The 20,255-nt window shown below is 38.0% G+C and overlaps 1 protein-coding gene across 4 annotated transcripts in view; it reads left to right on the forward strand.

The window, feature by feature from the left end:
• The window catches only part of ZNF461 (zinc finger protein 461), a 36,744-nt gene extending 17,282 nt beyond the window's left edge, over positions 1–19,462 (forward strand). For 3 of the 4 annotated variants that reach the window (XM_082708904.1, XM_082708905.1, XM_082708906.1), the window contains 3 exons: positions 6,295–6,421; positions 7,275–7,370; positions 17,387–19,462. In XM_082708904.1, coding sequence (XP_082565030.1) covers positions 6,295–6,421; positions 7,275–7,370; positions 17,387–18,777 — 1,614 coding nt within the window. In that variant the 3' untranslated portion in view covers positions 18,778–19,462. Of the gene's footprint in view, positions 1–6,294; positions 6,422–7,274; positions 7,371–11,665; positions 12,201–17,386 lie in introns of those variants that run through there. The other variant, XM_082708907.1, reaches the window with a different exon arrangement.
• The last annotated feature ends 793 nt before the right edge of the window (positions 19,463–20,255 follow it).

Here is a 20,255-nt window from a genome sequence, read left to right on the forward strand (position 1 = left end):
GGCGAATGCTCAATGTGCATTTGGGGGGAAAAAAAAAGGCTGTGTTATACTACTGACAGATAGTGTTTATCAGTTAGGTCAAGTGTTTTATAGTAGTACTCAACTCTTCTATATCTTTTCTGATTTTTTTTGGTCATTTGGTCTATCAATTACTGAGAGAGGACTGTTGAAACTTACAAATACAGCTGTTGATTTGTCTGTTACAATTCTGTCCATTTTGCTTTATGTTTAGAAATTCTGTTAGTGGGTGCATGCATACTTAGGATTGCTATGTCCTTCTTTTAAAAGTTTACTTATTTTTAAGTGATCTCTATACCCAAAGTGGGGCTCAAGCTCACAACCCTGAGATCAAGAGTGGCATGTCCTTCCGACTGAGCCAGCCAGGTACCCCCAAATTCCTTTATTGATGAATTGACACCTTTATTATGAAATGTTCCTAGTGGTAATATTCTTTTTCTTGCTTTAATATAACTGCTTCAGCTTTCTTTTATTATTATTTCATGGCATATCTTTTTTTTTAAGATTTTTAAAAATTTATGAAGGCAGATGCTTAACGGAGCCACCCAGGTGGCTATCTTTTTTTTAAAGATTTTATTTATTTATTTGACACACAGAGATCACAAGTAGGCAGGGAGGCAGGCAGAGAGAGAGAGAGGAGGAAGCAGGCTCCCGGCCAAGCAGAGAGCCCGATGTGGGGCTCAATCCCAGGACCCTGAGATCATGGCCTGAGCCGAAGGCAGAGGCCTTAACCCACTGAGCCACCCAGGTGCCCCTCTTTTTCCATCCTTTTAACTTTCTTTAGCCTTTTTTTTTTTTTAAGGTTTTATTTATTTATTTATTTATTTACTTCTTTTGAGATTTTATTTGTCAGAGAGTGAGAGAGAGCACAAGCAGAGGGAGCAGCAGGCAAAGGGATAAGCAGGCTCCCCAGTGAGCAAGGAGCCCAATGAGGGACTTGATACCAGGATCCTGGGATCATGACCTGAGCCAAAGGCAGATGCTTAATCGACTGAACCACCCAAGTGTCCCTATTTTAACTTACTTTAGGTGTATTTCATATAACAGCATAAAGTTTGGTCTTGCTTTTTTTTTTTTTTTAATTTTATTTATTTATTTGACCGACCAAGGTCCCATAGTAGGCAGAGAAGCAGGCAGAGAGAGAAAGAGAGAGAGAGACACGGGAAGCAGGCTCCCTGCTGAGCAGAGAGCCTGATGCGGGGCTTGATCTCAGGACCCTGAGATCATGCCCTGAGTTGAAGGTGGAGGCTTAACCCATTGAGCCACTCAGATGTCCCTGGTCTTGCTTTTTTATCCAGTCTTTTTATCTCTGCCTTCAAGAATCTAGAGCAGAGGTTAGCAATCTGTGGCATGCTGACCATCCAGCCCACAGCTGTGTATGGTAATTTAATATTGATAAAAGTGATACCTCAAAACTGCAGGCTAAAGATAGACATTTTTATTGAGATATAATTGGCATGTAACATTATATTTTGGATGCACAACATAGTGGTTTAGTATATGAATATGTTACAAAATGATCACCGCAATATAGGTAATATCCATTACCACATGTAGTTAGTTTTCTTTCTTGTGATGAATACTTTTCAGATCTAGTCTTTTAGCAACTTTCAAATATACAATACAGTATTAATAGCTGTAGTCACCATGTTGTACATAATATCCCTAGGGATTATTAATTTTATAACTGGAAGTTTATATCTTTTGACCAGCTTCATCCATTTCACCACCCTCCCCCACCATCTGACAACCACCAGTCTGTTCTTTGTATCTATGAGTTTGATTTTGTTTTCTGTTTTTAAATTTCACAAATAAGTCTTTTTCTGTCTGACTTATGTCACCTATTGTAATGCCATCGGGGTCCATCCAGGTTGTTGGAAATGTAAGATTTCCCTTTTTTTTTCCTTTAATATTTTATTTTATTTTTTAATTTATTTGAGAGAAAGCATGAACAAGAGGAGGAGCAGAGGGAGAGGGATAGGGACAAGCAGACTCCCCTGTGAGGAGCCCAACATAGGGCTTGATCCCAGGATCCTGAGATAATGACCTGAGCTGGGATCAAGAATCAGACACTTGGGGCTCCTGGGTGGCTCAGTAGTTAAGCATCTGCCTTTGGCTCAGGTCATGATCCCAGAGTTCTGGGATCAAGCCATCCCATCGTGCTCCCTGCTCAGTGGGGATCCTGCTTCTCCCTCTCCCTCTGCCTGTTGCTCCCTCTACTTGTGCTCACTCTGTGTCAAATAAATAAATAAAATCTCTTAAAAATTAAAAAAAAAAAACAGTTGGACATTTAACTGAGCCACCCACATGCTCCTCCTTTTTTTCCTTAATGGTTGAATAATATTCTTGTGTATGTGTATCATATTTTCTGTATCCATTCATCCACTGGAAGACACTTAGATTGTTTCTAGTACCTGTGGGACATTTTTATGTCTTCTTTGAAGGAAGGTCTACTCAGGTCCTCTGCCCATTTATAATTCAGATGGTTTAGGGTTTTTTGCTGTTGAGTTGTATGAGTTCTTTATATTTTGGTTACTAAACCCTTATCAGATACATCATTTACAAAAATTTTCTCCATGTAAGTTGCCTTTTCATTTTGTTGATGGTTTCACAGAAAATTTTTGGTTTGATGTAGTCCCATTTGTTTATTTTTGCTTTTGTTGCCTTTGCTTTTTTGGTATCATATCCAAAAAGTCATTGCCAAGTACCTTTACTGCCTATGATTTCCTCTAGAGGTTTTATAATTTCAGGTTTTACATTCAAGTCTTTAGTCCATTTTGAGTTGATTTTTATGTATGGTATAAGATAGTGGTACAGTTTAATTCTTTGTCGTGTGGCTGTCCAGTTTTCCCAGCATCATTTATTGAAGAGACTGTCCTTTCCCCATTGTATATTCTTGGCTCCTTTGTCATAAATTAATTAGCATTATGTATGGGCTCCCTATTCTGTTTCACTGATCTTTGTGTCTGTTTTTATGCCAGTACCATACTGTTTCAATTATATAGCTTTGTAATGTGGTTTGAAATGAAGATATGTGATGTCTCAGCTTTGTTCCTTTTTCTCAAGAGTGCTTTCACTACTTGAGGTCTTTGATGGTTTCATACAATTTTAGTGTTATCTGTTGTATTTCTGTAAAAAATTCCATTAGGATTTGAAGGATTATATTGACTGTAGATTGCTTTGAGTTATACAGTTGTTTTACCACTGATAATTCTTCCATTCCTCATGGGAAAACCTTTTCATTTATTTGTGTCTTTTTCAGTTTTTTCCATCAGTATCTTACAGTTCTCTGTATAACAATTATTTTGTCTCCTTGGTTAAAGATAGGCTACTGACAAATAGTATTGGGTAACTAGAGCCATTTTCAAAAAACAAAGCCCATTCTTTACTCATCTACCATATAAAATAAACTCTAGTTAAACTGAATTATTTAATTTTTAAAAATGTGATCATAATATTACTAGACTAAAACATGGGAGTACTCCTTCATGACTTTGATGTGAGGAAGGACTTTCTAACTAGGACTCAGAACTCTAGGAACTAAAAGAGAAAGTAGTAACAAAGTTGATTACATAAAAATGAAAAACTGCATGGCAAGAAACATTGGTAAGCAAAGTAGGAAGAGAAATGACAAAATGGGAAAGGTATTTACAATTCACATACAGACACTGAACTTATCATCTAACTTATAAAGACTTAGAAATTTTTTTTTTAAAGATTTTATTTATTTATTTGAGAGAGAGAGAGTAAGAGAGAGCATGAGCGAGGAGAAGGTCAGAGAGAGAAGCAGACTCCCCATGGAGCTGGGAGCCCGATGCGGGACTCGATCCCGGGACTCCAGGATCATGACCTGAGCCGAAGGCAGTCATCCAAACAACTGAGCCACCCAGGCATCCCAAGACTTAGAAATTTTAAAATGAGACCAAGGGCCCAGTAGAAAAAGAGTCAAAAGGGCATGAATAGAGATTTCACAGAAAAAGAAACATGAAAGACCCTAAAAAAAAAAAAAAGAAAAAAAAAAGAAAAATACTCACAATTCAAGAAATACCAATTAAAATTCTATTGACATATAATTTCTTTATCACATTAAATTGATAACACTTGATCTTAGCCAAAAGGCCGAGAAGCGATCACATTAAATTGATAAAAACAAAATGTTTTGACAAAATGCTTTGCTGCCTTGACTGAGGAAACGGGTATTTTCATATATTGCTGGTGTCTGACAAAGTGGTCCAGCTGCTGTAGAGGACGACTTGACAGGATCTACCAAAATTACAAATGCATTTTCCATTTAGACCTAGCAATCTGATTTCTGAGGCTTTCTGGTACAGATATGCCTGTATGTATACAAAGTGACATATTTATAGGACTATTCATTATACTATTGTTTGTTAGAGCAGAAGATTGGAAACAACCAAGTGTTCATCTAGAGATGTCTGGTTAAATAAACTATGATAAAAAATGGAGGATATGTACCTATAGAAAAATAAGGAAACCATTAACTTTAAAATTTAAAAATCAAGCATAGAACAGTGTATATATTATAGTATGTTTCCTTCTGTGTGAAGTGTGGAAAGATATATACATATATTTACTTAATATATATAAATATGTAATATGTATAATATATGTAATATATATAATATATATAAATAATATATAGAGAATATATAGATAGTTGCTTAAAAACATTGCAAAGACACACAAAGAAACTTATAAAATAGCTCATCTATAAGGGGTTAGGAGGTGGAGGAAAAAAGGAAAGGACAAGAGTGGGTGTAAGACATCTGAATGTCTATTTTTTTTTCTGAACCATTTAAGAAAGGAAAATAAAATATAAAAATAAAAACTTGTCATTAAGGTTGGTGGTTTTCTCTACTCATATTTGGCTATGTAGATAAAGTGAGAATAGGAAGAGAATTAGATTTATATAGGATTCAGGCTTTGCTTAGCAAGTATGAAAAGGAAGTCCACATTAGGAGTCATTATCAAGTTGGAGGATTAGATGAATATAGAATTTAAGTTGGGTAAGAGGTGGAGAAGAGGTATGAGTATGGTGAGTGACAATATAACGGTGACCAGAGAGAAAGACAGTTGGAGATGTCGAAGTTACTATTAGTGATGAGGTCTTGGATAGTGATACAAAGAGTGAACTAGAGTGGAAGACAAGATCATTGGAGAGGAGGTGAGGGAATTGGGAGGGCAGGTTAATAGATGGAATCCTTATATAGATATTTGAAATCACTGAGAATTAAGATAGGAGTAGTGTTGGGAGATGGTGGCACTGAGCCAGGAGCTAAAATTCTTGAGGGGGGAAAATCTAGATGTTAGCAAAGCACTGCAGTAGGTAGAGATAATGCATGTCTGATGAAATGATGACATTAGATTTTAGGGGAGGGACAGTTGCTGGCAACAGCAATGAGAAGAGAGGACAGAATGAGTTTGAGGACAGAGTAAGATTGTAGGAGAAAAACCAGCCACCCACATGAGATGTCCTCACAGGAAATGGTGTTGTAAGGGAGGGTTAATTGAATCAGACATGGGAAATCTTTGAACTTTTCCATAATTTTGACTTTTCCAAATAGACATTGTTAAGAATTGGTGTAGGGTGTTCTCACTGGGTGGAGAGATATTTTTATAACCCAGCTTCAGAAGTCACATAGTCATTTCTGTTATACTTTATAAGTTGAGTAAGTCACAGCTGTTTTCCCAGGATCATGTTCAAGGGCCGAGGACATAGACCTTATATCAATGGTGTGGGGGTATGTCAAGGTTACATGGAAGAAGAGCATATGGGATGGGAGTTGTTATTCTGTCTATCCTTGGAATATACAGTCTGCACTGGGTATTTACTAAAGAATTTTCTTGAAAAGTAAAAATAGTTATGACATAATAGTCATACTGATGAAGAAAAATCTTCAAGTCCTTTTTCTCAAGTTGGAGGTTTTCATAAGACATTCTGGAAAGATTATAAAATTTCCAACTATTTTACTTTGTTGGAAACTTCTACTTATTTTTTTTAACTTTCTAGATGACTGATTAAGTTTTCCATTCTATACAAGAGAATGTGTCTGCAGAAATTGAATTTTTAAGAGGTCATTTCCACTAAATTCCTTTTTGACCCAGGTCACAAGCTTCCAACCTTTCCCTGTATACTCACTATATACTATATATATATGCTGTTCCTTTCTTTCCTGCTTTCTTTTAGCACCTCTTCTTCCTTTTGAAAAATAGCTCTTATCATTTCAAAAACAGTACTGTGCTCTGTCATTTTAGGGGTTGGTGATGTTCAATGATGTAGCTATAGATGTCTCTCAGGAGGAATGGGAATGCCTGAACCCCATGCAGAGGAATTTGTACAAAGATGTGATGTTGGAGAACTATAGCAACTTGGTTTCACTGGGTAAGTTTATCTGCCTCTTATAATTTAGAATCTGTTTCTTTGAATTTCTGCTTCCTTTACTATGAATTTTAGGGCCACCTTTCAAATGACTAGATGAATTTTTTCTTTGTATAGGAATGAGCACCCTTAGTTGGGGGTGTATCTTCATTTTTCCCATCCTCACCCCTTCCTCTGGTCCTTATAATTGATGTTCTTCTTGACGATTAAAGAACCGAATTGGAATTCTGTGCCATTAAAACTTATGCTTGATTATTTGATTATTTAATATTAATATTAATAAATTCATTGTTAACTAATGGTCAAAGAAACCACTTCATCTTTTTTTTCATTTACACTGTGCTAAACCTGTGGGTGCACTAGAGTAGGTTAAAACTATATATATAGGGTCTGGGTGTGAAGCTCTTTAACTTTCAGTGATGAAACTGATGGACTGGGTCAAGAAATACCACTTACTATTTAGTGTTTAAATGAACAATATTCCATTTCCTACAAAAAATGTGCTTTCTTTTAAACAATTTGGCTTTGGTAGTTAGTTATATGCTAAGAACTTTTCATTTAACATTGAAAAGTATCTGAAATAAGCATACTCAGGAGGTTGTTTTCTCCAAATAGTAAAGTGGAGACCGAAAGATTACTAATTTAAATAGCATTTTATCACCTATTTATTTGTTTTGTTTTTTATCTTGAGTTTACCGGAATATGAGTATTTAATTTTTTCTTTCTTTTTTTTTTGTCTGTAGACTATCAAATACACATTTTGTGCTTTTATTTATTTATTTATTAACCAATTATGAATCATGGTATTTGGGTACTTTGATTTCTCCTTCATCTCCATTTTTTTTCTTATAATCAGGACTTTCTATATCTAAGCCGGCTGTGATCTCTTCATTAGAGCAAGGGAAGGAACCCTGGATGGTTGTGAGGGAAATGACAGGAAAACGGTGCCCAGGTGAGTAAGCAATGATCTAGAGGCAGGAAGCTATTTCAAATGACAGGAAGACGGTGCCCAGGTGAGTAAGCAATGATCTAGAGGCAGGAAGCTATTTCAATTGGTCAGAATATTAGGCTGATAAAGTTATTTTAGACAAATTAGGGAAAACCTGATTTCTTTTCTTTTTCTTTTTTTTTTTAGATTTTATTTATTTATTTGATAGAGATCACAAATAGAGCAGGCAGAGAGAAAGGAGGAAGCAGGCTCCCTGCTGAGCAGAAAGCCCGATGTGGGGCTTGATCCCAGGACCCTGGGATCATGACCTGGGCCAAAGGCAGAGGCTTAACCCATTGAATCACCCAGGTGCCCCGGAAAACCTGATTTCAAAACTTATTACAACACTATGTATTCAAACAGTTCGGTAGTGGCATAAAGACAGACGTACAGATGAGTGCAATATAATAGGGGCATCTAAGTGACTTAGTCACTCTCTTGATATACAGCTGTTGATATTCTAACTCTCTTGATATTCAAGATCTCTGCGTTGTGAGATTGAACCCCACATTGGGCTCCGTACTCAGCATGGCATCTTGAGATTTTCTCTCTCTCCCCCTCTGCCCCTCTCCACACATGTGCACGCTCTCTCTAAATAAATAAATAAATCATTTAAAAAATGGAATGGAATTAAAAGGTTGGAAATAAACTCCCAGATATATGACCAAATGATTTTATACAAAGGTGCCAAGATCATCCAATAGGGAAAAGGACTGTATCTTTAACTGGATATCCATAGGCAAAAGAACAAAGTTGCATCCTTACCTTATACCATATACAAAAATTAACTCAAAATAGATCAAAGAATAAATGTAAGAACCCAAACTAGAAGAAAACATAGGGAAAAAGTTCCATGACATTGGATTTGGCAGGGATTTCTGGGCTATAACACCAAGCAAGGTATAGGTAACCAAAGCAAAAATAGATAAATGGGATTATACCAAACCTAAAAATGTCTGTTTATCAAAGGACACAATTGGGGCACCTGGGTGGCTCAGTGGATTAAGCCGCTGCCTTCGGCTCAGGTCATGATCTCGGGGTCCTGGGATCGAGTCCCGCATCGGGCTCTCTGCTCGGCAGGGAGCCTGCTTCCCTCTCTCTCTCTCTCTGGCTGCCTCTCTGTCTACTTGTGATTTCTCTCTGTCAAATAAATAAATAAATAAATCTTTAAAAAAAAAAAAAAAAAGGACACAATTAACAGTGTTTATTAATTTTTTAAAAAATTCCTACGAGTTGCTTTATGAGGTGACAGGAATACCTTTTTTTAACTGTTATAGTAGTGGATCAAGAACATATGTTCTAATGGTATATTAGGAAAAATTAAGATCAATTAGAAATTGGGGAACTTAAAGAAAATTACATAGACGAAGTAGAGATAGCAGAGGGTTGGGTGCCTGGGTGGCTCAGGTTACATGTCTGCCTTTGGCTCAGGTCATGATCCCAGGGTCCTAGGGTCAAGTCCCACAGTGGGCTCCCTGCTCCCTGTGGAGTCTGCTTATCTCTTTGCCTCTGCCCCTTGCTCATACTCTCTCTCTCTCAAATAAATAAAATCTTTAAAAAAAAGATAGCAGAAGGTTGATTGGGATGGAAAGAGGTCCTCTAGGAAAGTACAGGGTCCTGGAGGCCAAGAGTAGGGTCATACTACAGATTAGAGGTCTTTGATGATATCTCTGAATCAGTATTAGTGCTTGTCTGTATCTACAAAAATGGTTGCTCATACTTTCATAGGAATTATGTAAACCTATAGATGAAGTTAGAGAATTAGCATCTTTACTCTGTTGTCTTCCAATCCATGAACACAGCATGTTTCTTCAAGTATTTTTAAAAATTTCTTTTATTAGCATTTTATAATTTTTATCATATAGATCTTGTACATATTTTATTAATTTTTTTACCTCAGTATTCCGTTTTTCAGGAGCATTTATAAATGGTATTGCCTTTTTATTTTGGTTGTTGTGTATTGTCAATGTACAGAAGTTCAATTGATTTTATATTCTGTGACCTTATTCAACTCAGTTATTTCCTTGTAGGTTCATTATTATAGTCAGTCATATCATTTGCAAATAGATAGTTTTATTTCCTTTTTTCCCAAACTGTGCACTTTATTTTCTTGCCTTATTGGAATAGCTAGAACTGCAAGGGCCTGTATTAAATAAGGGTGGTAATAATGGACATCCTTTTTAGCAATTTTAGGGGGAAAACATTCAGGATTTGGTGTTTTATCATAAAATATATTAGCTCTAGGTTTTTTGTACATGCCCTTCATGCTCTTTAGGAATTTGAGGAAGTTCCCTTCTCTTCCTAATGCCCTGAGAGGTTTTTTTTTTTTATTCAATTAATTAACATAAAATGTATTATTTGTTTCAGGGGTACAGGTTTGTGATTCATTAATCTTCACAATGCCCAGTGCTCACTGAAACACATACCCTCCCCAGTGTCCATCACCCAGTTAACCCATCCTTCCACCTTCATCCCCTCCAGCAACTTTCAGTTTGTTTCCTATGAGTAGGAGTCTCTTACGGTTTATCTCCCTTACATTGAGAGTTGTTTTAATCATGTGGTTATTAATAGGATCATGGGATTTTTTCTTCCTTAGTTGTTGATATGATGGATTACATTGATTTTTAAGTATGGAATCAGTCTTTCACACCTGGAATAAATCCCACTTAGTCATTGTATATCATTGTTTTTATACATCATTGAGTTTGGTAAAATTTAATTGTGGATTTTTTTCATCTAAGTTCATGGGGGGTGTTGGTCTGCAGTTATTTTGTGTATGCTGTCTTTGGTTTTGGTATCAGAGTAATCATGGCCTCATAAAGTGCTTTGGAAAGTGTTATCTTCTGTTTTCTGGAAGAAACTGGTTACAAGATTCTGGGAATGTTTGGTAAAATTCTTCAGTGAAGCCATGTGGACTTGGAGATTTCTTTTTTGGGATCTTCTAAATTATAAATTTGATTTATTACTATTTTTTTAAGATTTTATTTATTTGAGAGAGGACAGAGAGAGCATGAGCAGGGGTAGGGGCAGAAGGAGAGGGACAGGCAGATTCCCCACTGAGTGTGGAGTCAGATGCAGGGCTCAATCCCAGGACCCTAAGATCATGACTTGAGCCAAGTCAGATGCTTAACTGAGCCACCCAGGCACCCCAAATCTGATTTCTGTAATAGTTACCAAACTACTCAGATGACCTATTCATGTTGGCTAAGTTTTGGTAGTTTCAGATTTTCAGGGAATTGGGTCCATTTCTTCTAAGTTTTCAAAGTTGTGAATGTAAGGTTATATATATATTTTTTTTAAGATTTTATTTATTTGACAGAGATCACAAGTAGGCAGAGAGGCAGGCAGAGAGAGGAAGGGAAGCAGGCTCCCCACTGAGCAGAGAGCCTGATTCAGGGCTCGATCCCAGGACCCTGGGATCATGACCCAAGCCAAACGCAGAGGCTTTAACCCACCGAGCCACCCAGGCGCCCCGGTTATAGGTTTCTTATTAACCTTATAATTGTGTGTATATATGTATATAATCCATATATGTGTGTCCTCATAGTCCTTAATTTTTTTTGTTGTTGTTGAGACTTCCTCTTTCACCCACGGAGTATTTAGAAGTGTGTTATTCGGAGATGTCTGGAGTTTTTCCTGTTGCCTTTCTTTTATTGATTTATACTTTAATTCCATTGTGGTCTCATGTGAAAGAGGGAACAGCCCACAGTCTTTATGTTTGACCCCAACAGCAATTTCAGAGGTTCCCAAGACCACCCTTAGATAATTCACTAAAGAAGTGAGAACTCACTGAAAGCTGTTATCCTCACAGTTAACAGTTTTTTACAGCAAAGGGATACAGATTAAAATCAGCCAGGGGAAGAAACACATGGGTAGAATGTTAGGGTCCGTGATCAAAGGAATGAGACTGACACAAAGCAAAAATCAAACAAAGCTTTATTTCAGCCAAGCATCAAAAATCAAACTGACTGGTAGGGGCCATCTCTTAGGAAGAGACGATGACGATGACACCAACAAGGCCACTCGGATGAGGCCACTCTGGAGGAGGCCGCTCCTAGGACGAGGCCCTCCCAGGTCGGAGCCGCTCTCAAGAAGAGGCCAGTCTGGACGAGGCCGCTCCCAGGACGAGGCCACTGCTGACGAGGTCACCCCCCGGAAAGGGCCGCTCCCCATAATGATGCCACTCCAACAAGGCCGCTTGCGTTGGCGCCACGGCTTGGGGGGGGCGGGGGGGGGCGGGGCTGGGGTCTGGGGCGGCTCAGTGGTGGCGAGGCTGCTCACTGTGGCGAGGCTGCTGGCGGTGAGGCTGTTGGCGGCGAGGCGGTTCACCGTGGCGCCACTGCCTACGACTACGATAACCAGGATGACCACGACGCTCCCGACGACCATGATGACCACGACGCTCCTACTCTCCCGAAGACTACCCTAAGGGCTATAACAACAGCTATTCTAACAGCTATTCTAACGGCTATCCTAATGGCTATTCTAACGGCTATCCTAACAGCTATTCTAACTGCTATTCTAACAGCTATCCTGACGGCTATCCTAAAAGCTATTCTAACTGCTATTCTAATGGCTATCCTAACAGCTATTCTAACGCTATTCTAACTCCTCTTCCTACTCCAACGGCTGTTCTGACTCCCCCTACTACTCTAACGGCTATTCTGACTCCTCCTACTACTCTCCACAGTAAACATATGTACGCCCCACTGATTGGATGTCTCCATCTGGCCTGGCCTGCCCCTGTATCTGGGGTTTGCAACTAAGTTCCTCTGGCTAACCAGGCCCTTACAGGTAGAGCCCAGGATATTTCCAGACATGGAGCTTCCAGTTGCATTCATGGACAATACTAACTATTCCCATCAACTGTGTGTAACTATACCATGTAGCATTGCCAGATAGGGAAACTAACCTGAATACTGGTGTCCAGAACTTTATTGGGCTCTGGGTTGGCTGCCCAAGTGGTTGGCCTTTCTATTTGCAGCCTCTCAAGAGGTAGAGCTGATACCTTTAGATACCTTTAGATTCCTGCCTCTCTGCTCGCTGCTCAGTGAGAATTGGTACCACACAGCTCAAAGCCTACATCATAAATCCCATTGTTAGACTGTCTGGTAGCTATGGTCCTAAACAAAGATGTAGAGATTTTCTCCCTGGAGATGAAGACCAAAGACAGATCTCTCTTTGGTGAAGTTTAAATTCTTTACTATACATCATAGAATATACTCTGTGATTTTGATTCTTTTAAATTTAAGATTTGCTTTACAACTTAGAATGGGGCGCCAGTTAAATGTCTGTCTACCTTCAGCTCAGGTCATGATCTTGGGATCCTGGGATTGAGTCTTGTATCAGGCTCCCTGCTTAGCAGGGAGTCTGTTTCTCCCTCTGCCCCTCCACTCCCTCTGCCCCTCTGCCTTGGGGCGCCTGCTGGCTCAGTCATTAAGTGTCTGCCTTTGCCTCAGGTCATCGTCCCAGGGTCCTGGGGTTGGCCCGGCATCAGGCTCGCTGCTCAGTGGGAAGCCTGCTTCTCCCTCTCCCACTCCTCTTGCTTGTGCTCCCTCCCTCACTCTGTCTCTCTCTGTCAAATAAACTTTTAAAAACTTCAAAATGAGACATTAAAAAAAAAAAAGAGGGGCACCTGGGTGGCTCAGTGGGTTAAGCCGCTGCCTTCGGCTCAGGTCATGATCTCAGGGTCCTGGGATCGAGCCCCACATCGGGTTCTCTGCTCAGCAGGGAGCCTGCTTCCCCCTCTCTCTCTGCCTGCCTCTCTGCCTACTTGTGATCTATCGAATAAATAAAATCTTTAAAAAAAAAAAAAAAAGAATAAGGTCTGTCTTGGGGAATGTTCATTGTGTGCTTGAAAACATTGTGTATTCTGCTGTTGTTGGGTGACATGTTCCATTCAGTTCTTCTATATCCTTGCTGATTTTCTGTCTGGTAGTTGTATCAGTTGCTGAGAGCAGGGCATTTGAATCACCAGGTATAATAGTGCTTTGTCTCTTTCTCCTTTCAGCTCTCAGTTTTTGCTTCATGTATTTTGAAACTCTGTCAGTGGTACTTACTAGTTTTCTTTATTCTGAATCTATTTTATCTGATATTAATATAGCTATTTCTACTTTTTAAAAAATTTCTACTTTCTTTTGATTAAGGTGTACATGATACACATTTTTCCACTCCTGCTTCCAGCCTACCTATGTCATGATTGAAGTGAGTTTCTTATAGTCACAATGTTGGTAGTCACACTGTCCATTGTGCCAGTGTCAGTCTTTTAATTGTGATTTAGTATTTTAAAGTATTTTAAAGGTATATAATAAAATAATAAAATACGTGAAGTATTTTTAAATTTACCTTTAAAATAATTATTGAAAAGATTATTGATACATGAAGGCTTATATCTACCTTTTTCTTTGTTATGTTTTCTTTTAATGATTTTATTTATTTGAGTATTAGAGTGCAAGTGAGGGGAAACGGTATGTGGGTGGGGGGAGGGGCAGAGGGAGAAACAGACTCCCTGCTAAGCAGGGAGCCTGATACAGGACTCAATCCCAGGATCCCAAGATCATGACCTGAGCTGAAGGTAGACGGACGTTTAACTGACTGAGCCACCCAGGCTCCCCAGCCATTTTGTTGTTTTCTTCCATTTCTTCTGTTTCTTGTTTCTTGCCTATGAATTACTCAGAGGTTTCTAGAGTACCTTTTGACTTATGCTTTTTAATATGTTGCTTTTGTTTTTTTATTTTTATTTTATTGTTTGTTCTGAGTATTGGCATATATGTACATACCTTTCACAGCCTGCTGGTTTTGATATTTTACCACTTAAAGTGAAGTATAGAAACCTTACATCCATTTAGATCCCTTTATCTTCCCCACACTTTTGGTATGATTGTTTTAAGTATTTCTTCTATATACATTGATCACCGCAAGAGATAGTGTTAAAATTTTTGCTTTACCATAAAGTAGGACTAAAGGAACTCATGGGGTAAAGGGTAGCCTGGTATTTTTTTTTCTTTTTGCTCATTCTATTATTCTTTCCTTTCTGAAGGTCTGAGCCTTCTTCTGTTATTTTCTTTGTTTTGGAAGAGGTTCCTTTAGCCACTCTTTTTAAGGGCATGTCTGCAACAAAATTCTGTTAGTTTTCCTTCATCTGAGAATGCCTGTATTTCTTCTTTATTCCTTAAGAATAGTTTGAATGAGGGGCAGCTGGGTGGTGCAGTCGGTTGAACGTCTGACTCTTGGTTTCAGCTCAGGTCATGATCTCAGGCGTGAGACTGAGCCCCACATTGGTTCTGCGCTCAGCTTGGGGTCTGCTTGAGTTTCTCTCCCTCTGCCTCTCCCCTTCAAATACTCTCTTTTTAAAATAAATTAAGTCTTTAGGGCACCTGGGTGGCTCAGTGGTTAAGCCGCTGCCTTCGGCTCAGGTCATGATCTCAGGGTCCTGGGATCGAGTCCTGCATCAGGCTCTCTGCTCAGCAGGGAGCCTGCTTCCTCCTCTCTCTCTCTCTCTCTCTGCCTGCCTCTCTGCCTACTTGTGATTTCTCTCTGTCAAATAAATAAATAAAATCTTAAAAAAATAAAATAAAATAAAATAAAATAAAATAAATTAAGTCTTTAAAAAAAGAAGAAAAAGAACAGTCTCAATGGGTATAGCATTTGAGGTTAACAGTTATTTTCTTTTACTACTTGAAAATTATTGTGCTGTTTCCTTTTGGTCTCCATGGTTTCAAATGAAAAATCTAGTCTTTTTAAATGGTGTTTATCATCAATATATAATATGAATTTTATTTTATTTTATTTTTTATTTTTATTTTTTTAAAGATTTTATTTATTTGACAGAGAGAGATCACAAGTAGGCATAGAGGCAGGCAGAGAGAGAGGAGGAAGCAGGCTCCCTGCTGAGCAGAGAGCCCGATGCGGGACTCGATCCCAGGACCCTGAGATCATGAACTGAGCTGAAGGCAGCGGCTTAACCCACTGAGCCACCCAGGCGCCCATAATATGAATTTTATTTTAAAGACTTTATCTAGTTTTTAGAAATGGATGTCTTGGTTTTGAGTTCTTTAACAAGTCACTGAATTGTACACTTCCAAATCGTGAAACTGGTAGATTTTGTGTCATATGAGTTTTACCACATACACAAAATCAGTAAAAATGGACAAAAGACCTGAGTTCCCAATCTTCTTTATTAAAGAAGATATGCAGGGATACCTGGGTGGCTCAGTGGGTTAAGTGTCTGCCTTCAGCTCAGGGCATGATCTCAGGGTCCTGGGATTGAACCCTGCATCAGGCTCTCTGCTCATCAGGGAGCCTGCTTCTCCCTCTCTCTCTCTCTCTCTGCCTACTTGTGATCTCTCTCTCTGTCAAATAAATAAATAAAATCTTAAAAAAAATAAAGAAGATATGCAGTTGGCCAATAAACATACAAAAAAATGTTCAGCCTCACTTGTCATCAGGGAAATTGCAAATCAAACCATAGTGCAGTATCATGACATATCTGCCAGGATGCCTGAATGAATGTAAGATTGACAATAACAAGTGCTGGTGAGGATGTGAAGAACTGGAACTCTTTTATAGTTTGATGAGAAAATGAGGAAACTATTGGATAGTGTCAACGAACTCTGAACAAATGTATATCCCATGATGCAACAATTTCATTTACGAGAATGTTCATAGCAGTACTAATAACAGTAGCTAACAATTGAAAACAGCCCAAAAGTCCATCACTATGAAAATAGAAAACTAATAGAAAAATAAATTATGTTAGAACAGAATGCTTTATACAGCTGTCAATCTTAAGCCTTTTCTTCTGAAACAGCCTCCTAAAAGCTCTAAGATAAGAACAGCTTTGGCAAAAGAAAAAAGAAAAAAGAATGACTTTGGCATGTCCTAATTGTTGAAAGGAGGTTAGTATTGTAGCACACCAATAAAACAGAAATGGACTCAAAATGAGGCCTTATAAGTACCAGAGGGCCTTATGTTCTCATGACAAATAATTGGATTTTTAAATTTCAGTTCCATAGGAAGCTATTTGGGTTTGGTTATAATTTTGGCTGCATGTGACAGAGACAAAAAAAATAATAATGGCTAAACTATATAGAAGATTAATTTTCTCTTGCATTAAAGTCCAGGCTAAAGTGTAAGCTCTGCTCTGCAAAACCATGACACCACATCCACATTGCAGTCTGAGGAAATGGGAGAATAAAGGACATAGGTCATGGGCCACCTGGCTTATAACCTTTCAGAAGCTACTGTATAATACAGTATTATTATAATACAGTATTATATATAATACAGTATTCTGTCTTTTTAAGACAGAATTTAGTTACATCACATATTCTGTAAAAGAGTCTGGGAAATGCAGTGTTTATATTGAGCAGCCTTGTTCTCAACTAAAAAACTGGGTTCAGTCAATATACAATATACATTTGTGGGCAATTAGCAGTCTCCATATCATAATTCTTTGGCCTGGTGGAAATTGTTAAAACACACTCTTGTACATGCTTATTAAATTGATCTCATTCTACACTGACTGTGGTAGATACTGATTGATTTGATTCAGAATATTTCTTAAACATCCATAATTGCAACAAACTCTGAGGTAGATCACATTTTCAGAACCATTGGGGCGCCTGTCTGGCTTAGTCAGTTGAATGTTTGGCTCTTGGTCTCAGGGTTGTGGGTTCAAGCCCCATCTTGGGTGTAGAGATTGTTTAAAAAAATCTTCAAAAAAAAAAAAATTCACACCCACTGACTTGACTTGTTATTTAACTCTCACCTTCTCCTATGAGCTCTCCTTTCTCTGTGTTCTGTGTTCTCCTTATCCTTTTTTTTTTTTTTCATTCAGTTGCACGATGGTATTGAAGAGCTCTCCAAGCCTTTCATTTCTTATGTGAATTATTTTTCAGTTATCTCTCTTTTCTACCATAGATATGATACTTATTTTCTAACACAAAGCCAGCAATTAAAATGTGTTTCTTATCTTTCAGAGTTGGTGTCCAGGTGTGAGACCAAGAAGTTATCTCCAAAAAGAGACATTTATGAGACAGAGCCATCCCAATGGGCTGTCATGGAACAATTTAAAAGTCATGTCCCTGAGAAGTCCATTTTCAGAGATATTTGGGAATGCAGTAGTCACTTTGAGACACAACAGGAACAGGAGGGCTATTTCAGGCAATTCGTTATGAACCATGAACCCATGCCTATATTTAACCAACATACTTTACTCACTCAGGAATTTTATAATAGAGAGAAAATTTTTGAATGTAAAGAATGTAGAAAAAACTTCAGTTACCATTTATTTTTTAGTCATCACAAAAGAACTCATTCTGAAGAAAAACTTTCTGAATGTAAGGAATGTGCAGAAACTATTAATACATTGTATCTTACTAAACAGAGAATTCAAAATAGTAGCAAGGGCAATGAATGTAAGGAATGTTGGAGGGCTTTTCTTCATTGTTCACAACTTAAACAACACCTGAGAATCCATAATGGTGAAAAACACTATGAATGTAAAGAATGTGGAAAGGCCTTTAATTATGGCTCAGAACTTATTCTGCATCAGAGAATTCATACTGGTGAAAAACCCTATGAATGTAAGGAATGTGGGAAGGCCTTTAGGCAGCGATCACAGCTTACTCAACATCAGAGACTTCATACTGGTGAAAAACCTTATGAATGTAAACAATGTGGAAAGGCTTTTATTCGTGGCTTTCAACTGACTGAACATCTTCGACTCCATACTGGTGAGAAACCCTATGAATGTAAAGAATGTGGGAAGACTTTTAGGCATCGCTCACACCTTACCATACATCAGAGAATTCATACTGGTGAGAAACCCTACGAATGTAGAGAATGTGGAAAGGCCTTTAGCTATCACTCAAGCTTCTCTCACCATCAGAAAATTCATTCTGGCAAAAAACCTTATGAATGTAGTGAATGTGGGAAGGCCTTTTGTGATGGCTTACAACTTAGTCTACATCAGAGGATTCATACTGGTGAGAAACCCTATGAGTGCAAGGAATGTGGGAAGTCTTTTAGACAGGGCTCACACCTCAAAAGACATCAGAGAATTCATACTGGTGAGAAACCTCATGAATGTATGATATGTGGTAAGGCCTTTAGACTTCATTCACACCTTATTCAACATCAGAGAATACATACTGGTGAGAAGCCCTATGAATGTAAGGAATGTGGGAAGGCCTTTAGCTATCATTCAAGCTTCTCACACCATCAGAGAATTCATTCTGGGAAGAAACCTTACGAGTGTGGAAAGGCCTTTAATCATGGCTTGCAATTTAATCTACATCAGGGACTTCATACTGTTGAGATGCCAGTAAGATTTCCTCTCCTTTCTCCCCATCCTAGTCTAGCATCATGATATCATTTTTAGAAATATTGGTTTTCCTTTAATGTAAAAGTTGGTAAAATAACTGAATTTATTAGTATTGATTTATTTCAGTAATCCTTGGGAAAAAACTTCAAGTGGAAAAATGAAAAAGTAATTAACAGGTAAAAATTCTTAATTGCTCTGGTTCAATTGCTGTTTCTGGGTTGTTATAACACCCAGTATTGGAGATCATTTTATAAAGTAGTGTTTTTACTGAAACTAGTGAAATGTGGCAGAAATAAAATCAAAACAGTTTCTTCTCATTTCACAAATCCCTGAGATAGCTAGTATGGGTGTGTAGCTCTTTCCTGCTCAAGCATACCTGCAAGGATGAAGGGTTTATTGGATGTCAGTGGAAGGTTATACCACCTAGAATGTTCTATTTCATGGCACTTTCTTTTTGCACAAATAATTGCAAACATTTTCTCAGGTGAATACATAATAGATCTAACTCACTGTTTTTAAAGCTTCAGAATATTTCTAGTATGGAATATATATCTGTATTTTAAGCCATTTCCTGCTCTACACATTCAGTTGTTTCTATTTTTTATCACAAATGACTAAAAAACATTCTTACATCATTCTTTCATTTCCGTTGGGTAGATTACCACCCATGTACAGTGTAAGTATGTTTTGATGTTACATTGATTTTTTTAATTAAAAAATTTAGGGGGCACCTGGGTGGCTCAGTGGGTTAAAGCCTCTGCCTTCAGCTCAGGTCATGATCCCGGGGTCCTGGGATCGAGCCCCACATCTGGCTCTCTGCTCAGCGGGGAGCCTGCTTCTCCCTCTCTCTCTCTGCCTGCCTCTCTGCCTACTTGTGATCTCTCTCTCTCTGGCAAATAAAAAAAAGTTTAGGTAATAAAAGCACATGCTACAAAATTCAAAAGTAATCAAACAAGTAAAAATTGAAGCTTCCTTAATATCTGGTTCTATAGCCACGTGGTTTACTTACCCAAGGTCAACCATAGCTGTCAATTCTTATGTATTCTAGGGATTAACTTTTATACTCGATCTTAGCCAAAAGGCCGAGAAGCAATCTAGGGATTAACTTTTAAAATTCTTTGGATGAAAGTGGATTAATCATAATCTTTTATTCATGAAATTCTCATTGTTACTCCAAATTTAGCCCTCTTTCACTTATTTTTAATATTATTCAGGGATTTACAAACATTGTGCCAATTACAAACTTACTTCCTTTCTGCTCCAAATCCTTCATATTCAGCTCTGCGATATTTGAACTCTCTTCTTTAATGATATTATTTATTCGAGTTCTCTATTTTTGGTTAAGTCAGACAAGCAAAAGGTTTTTCAACTTTGTCTTTTAAAAAAAACCAACTCTTAAGTTTTATTGATCCTTTCTATTTTCTTTTTAAAAATTTATTTATTTATTTTTAAAATTTCTTTTCAGTGTTCCAGAATTCATTGTTTATGCACTACACCCAGTGCTCCATGCAATAGTCCCCTCC

The sequence above is a fragment of the Mustela nivalis genome (assembly GCF_964662115.1).
Source record: "Mustela nivalis genome assembly, chromosome: 18".
Taxonomy (NCBI): Eukaryota; Metazoa; Chordata; class Mammalia; order Carnivora; family Mustelidae; genus Mustela; species Mustela nivalis.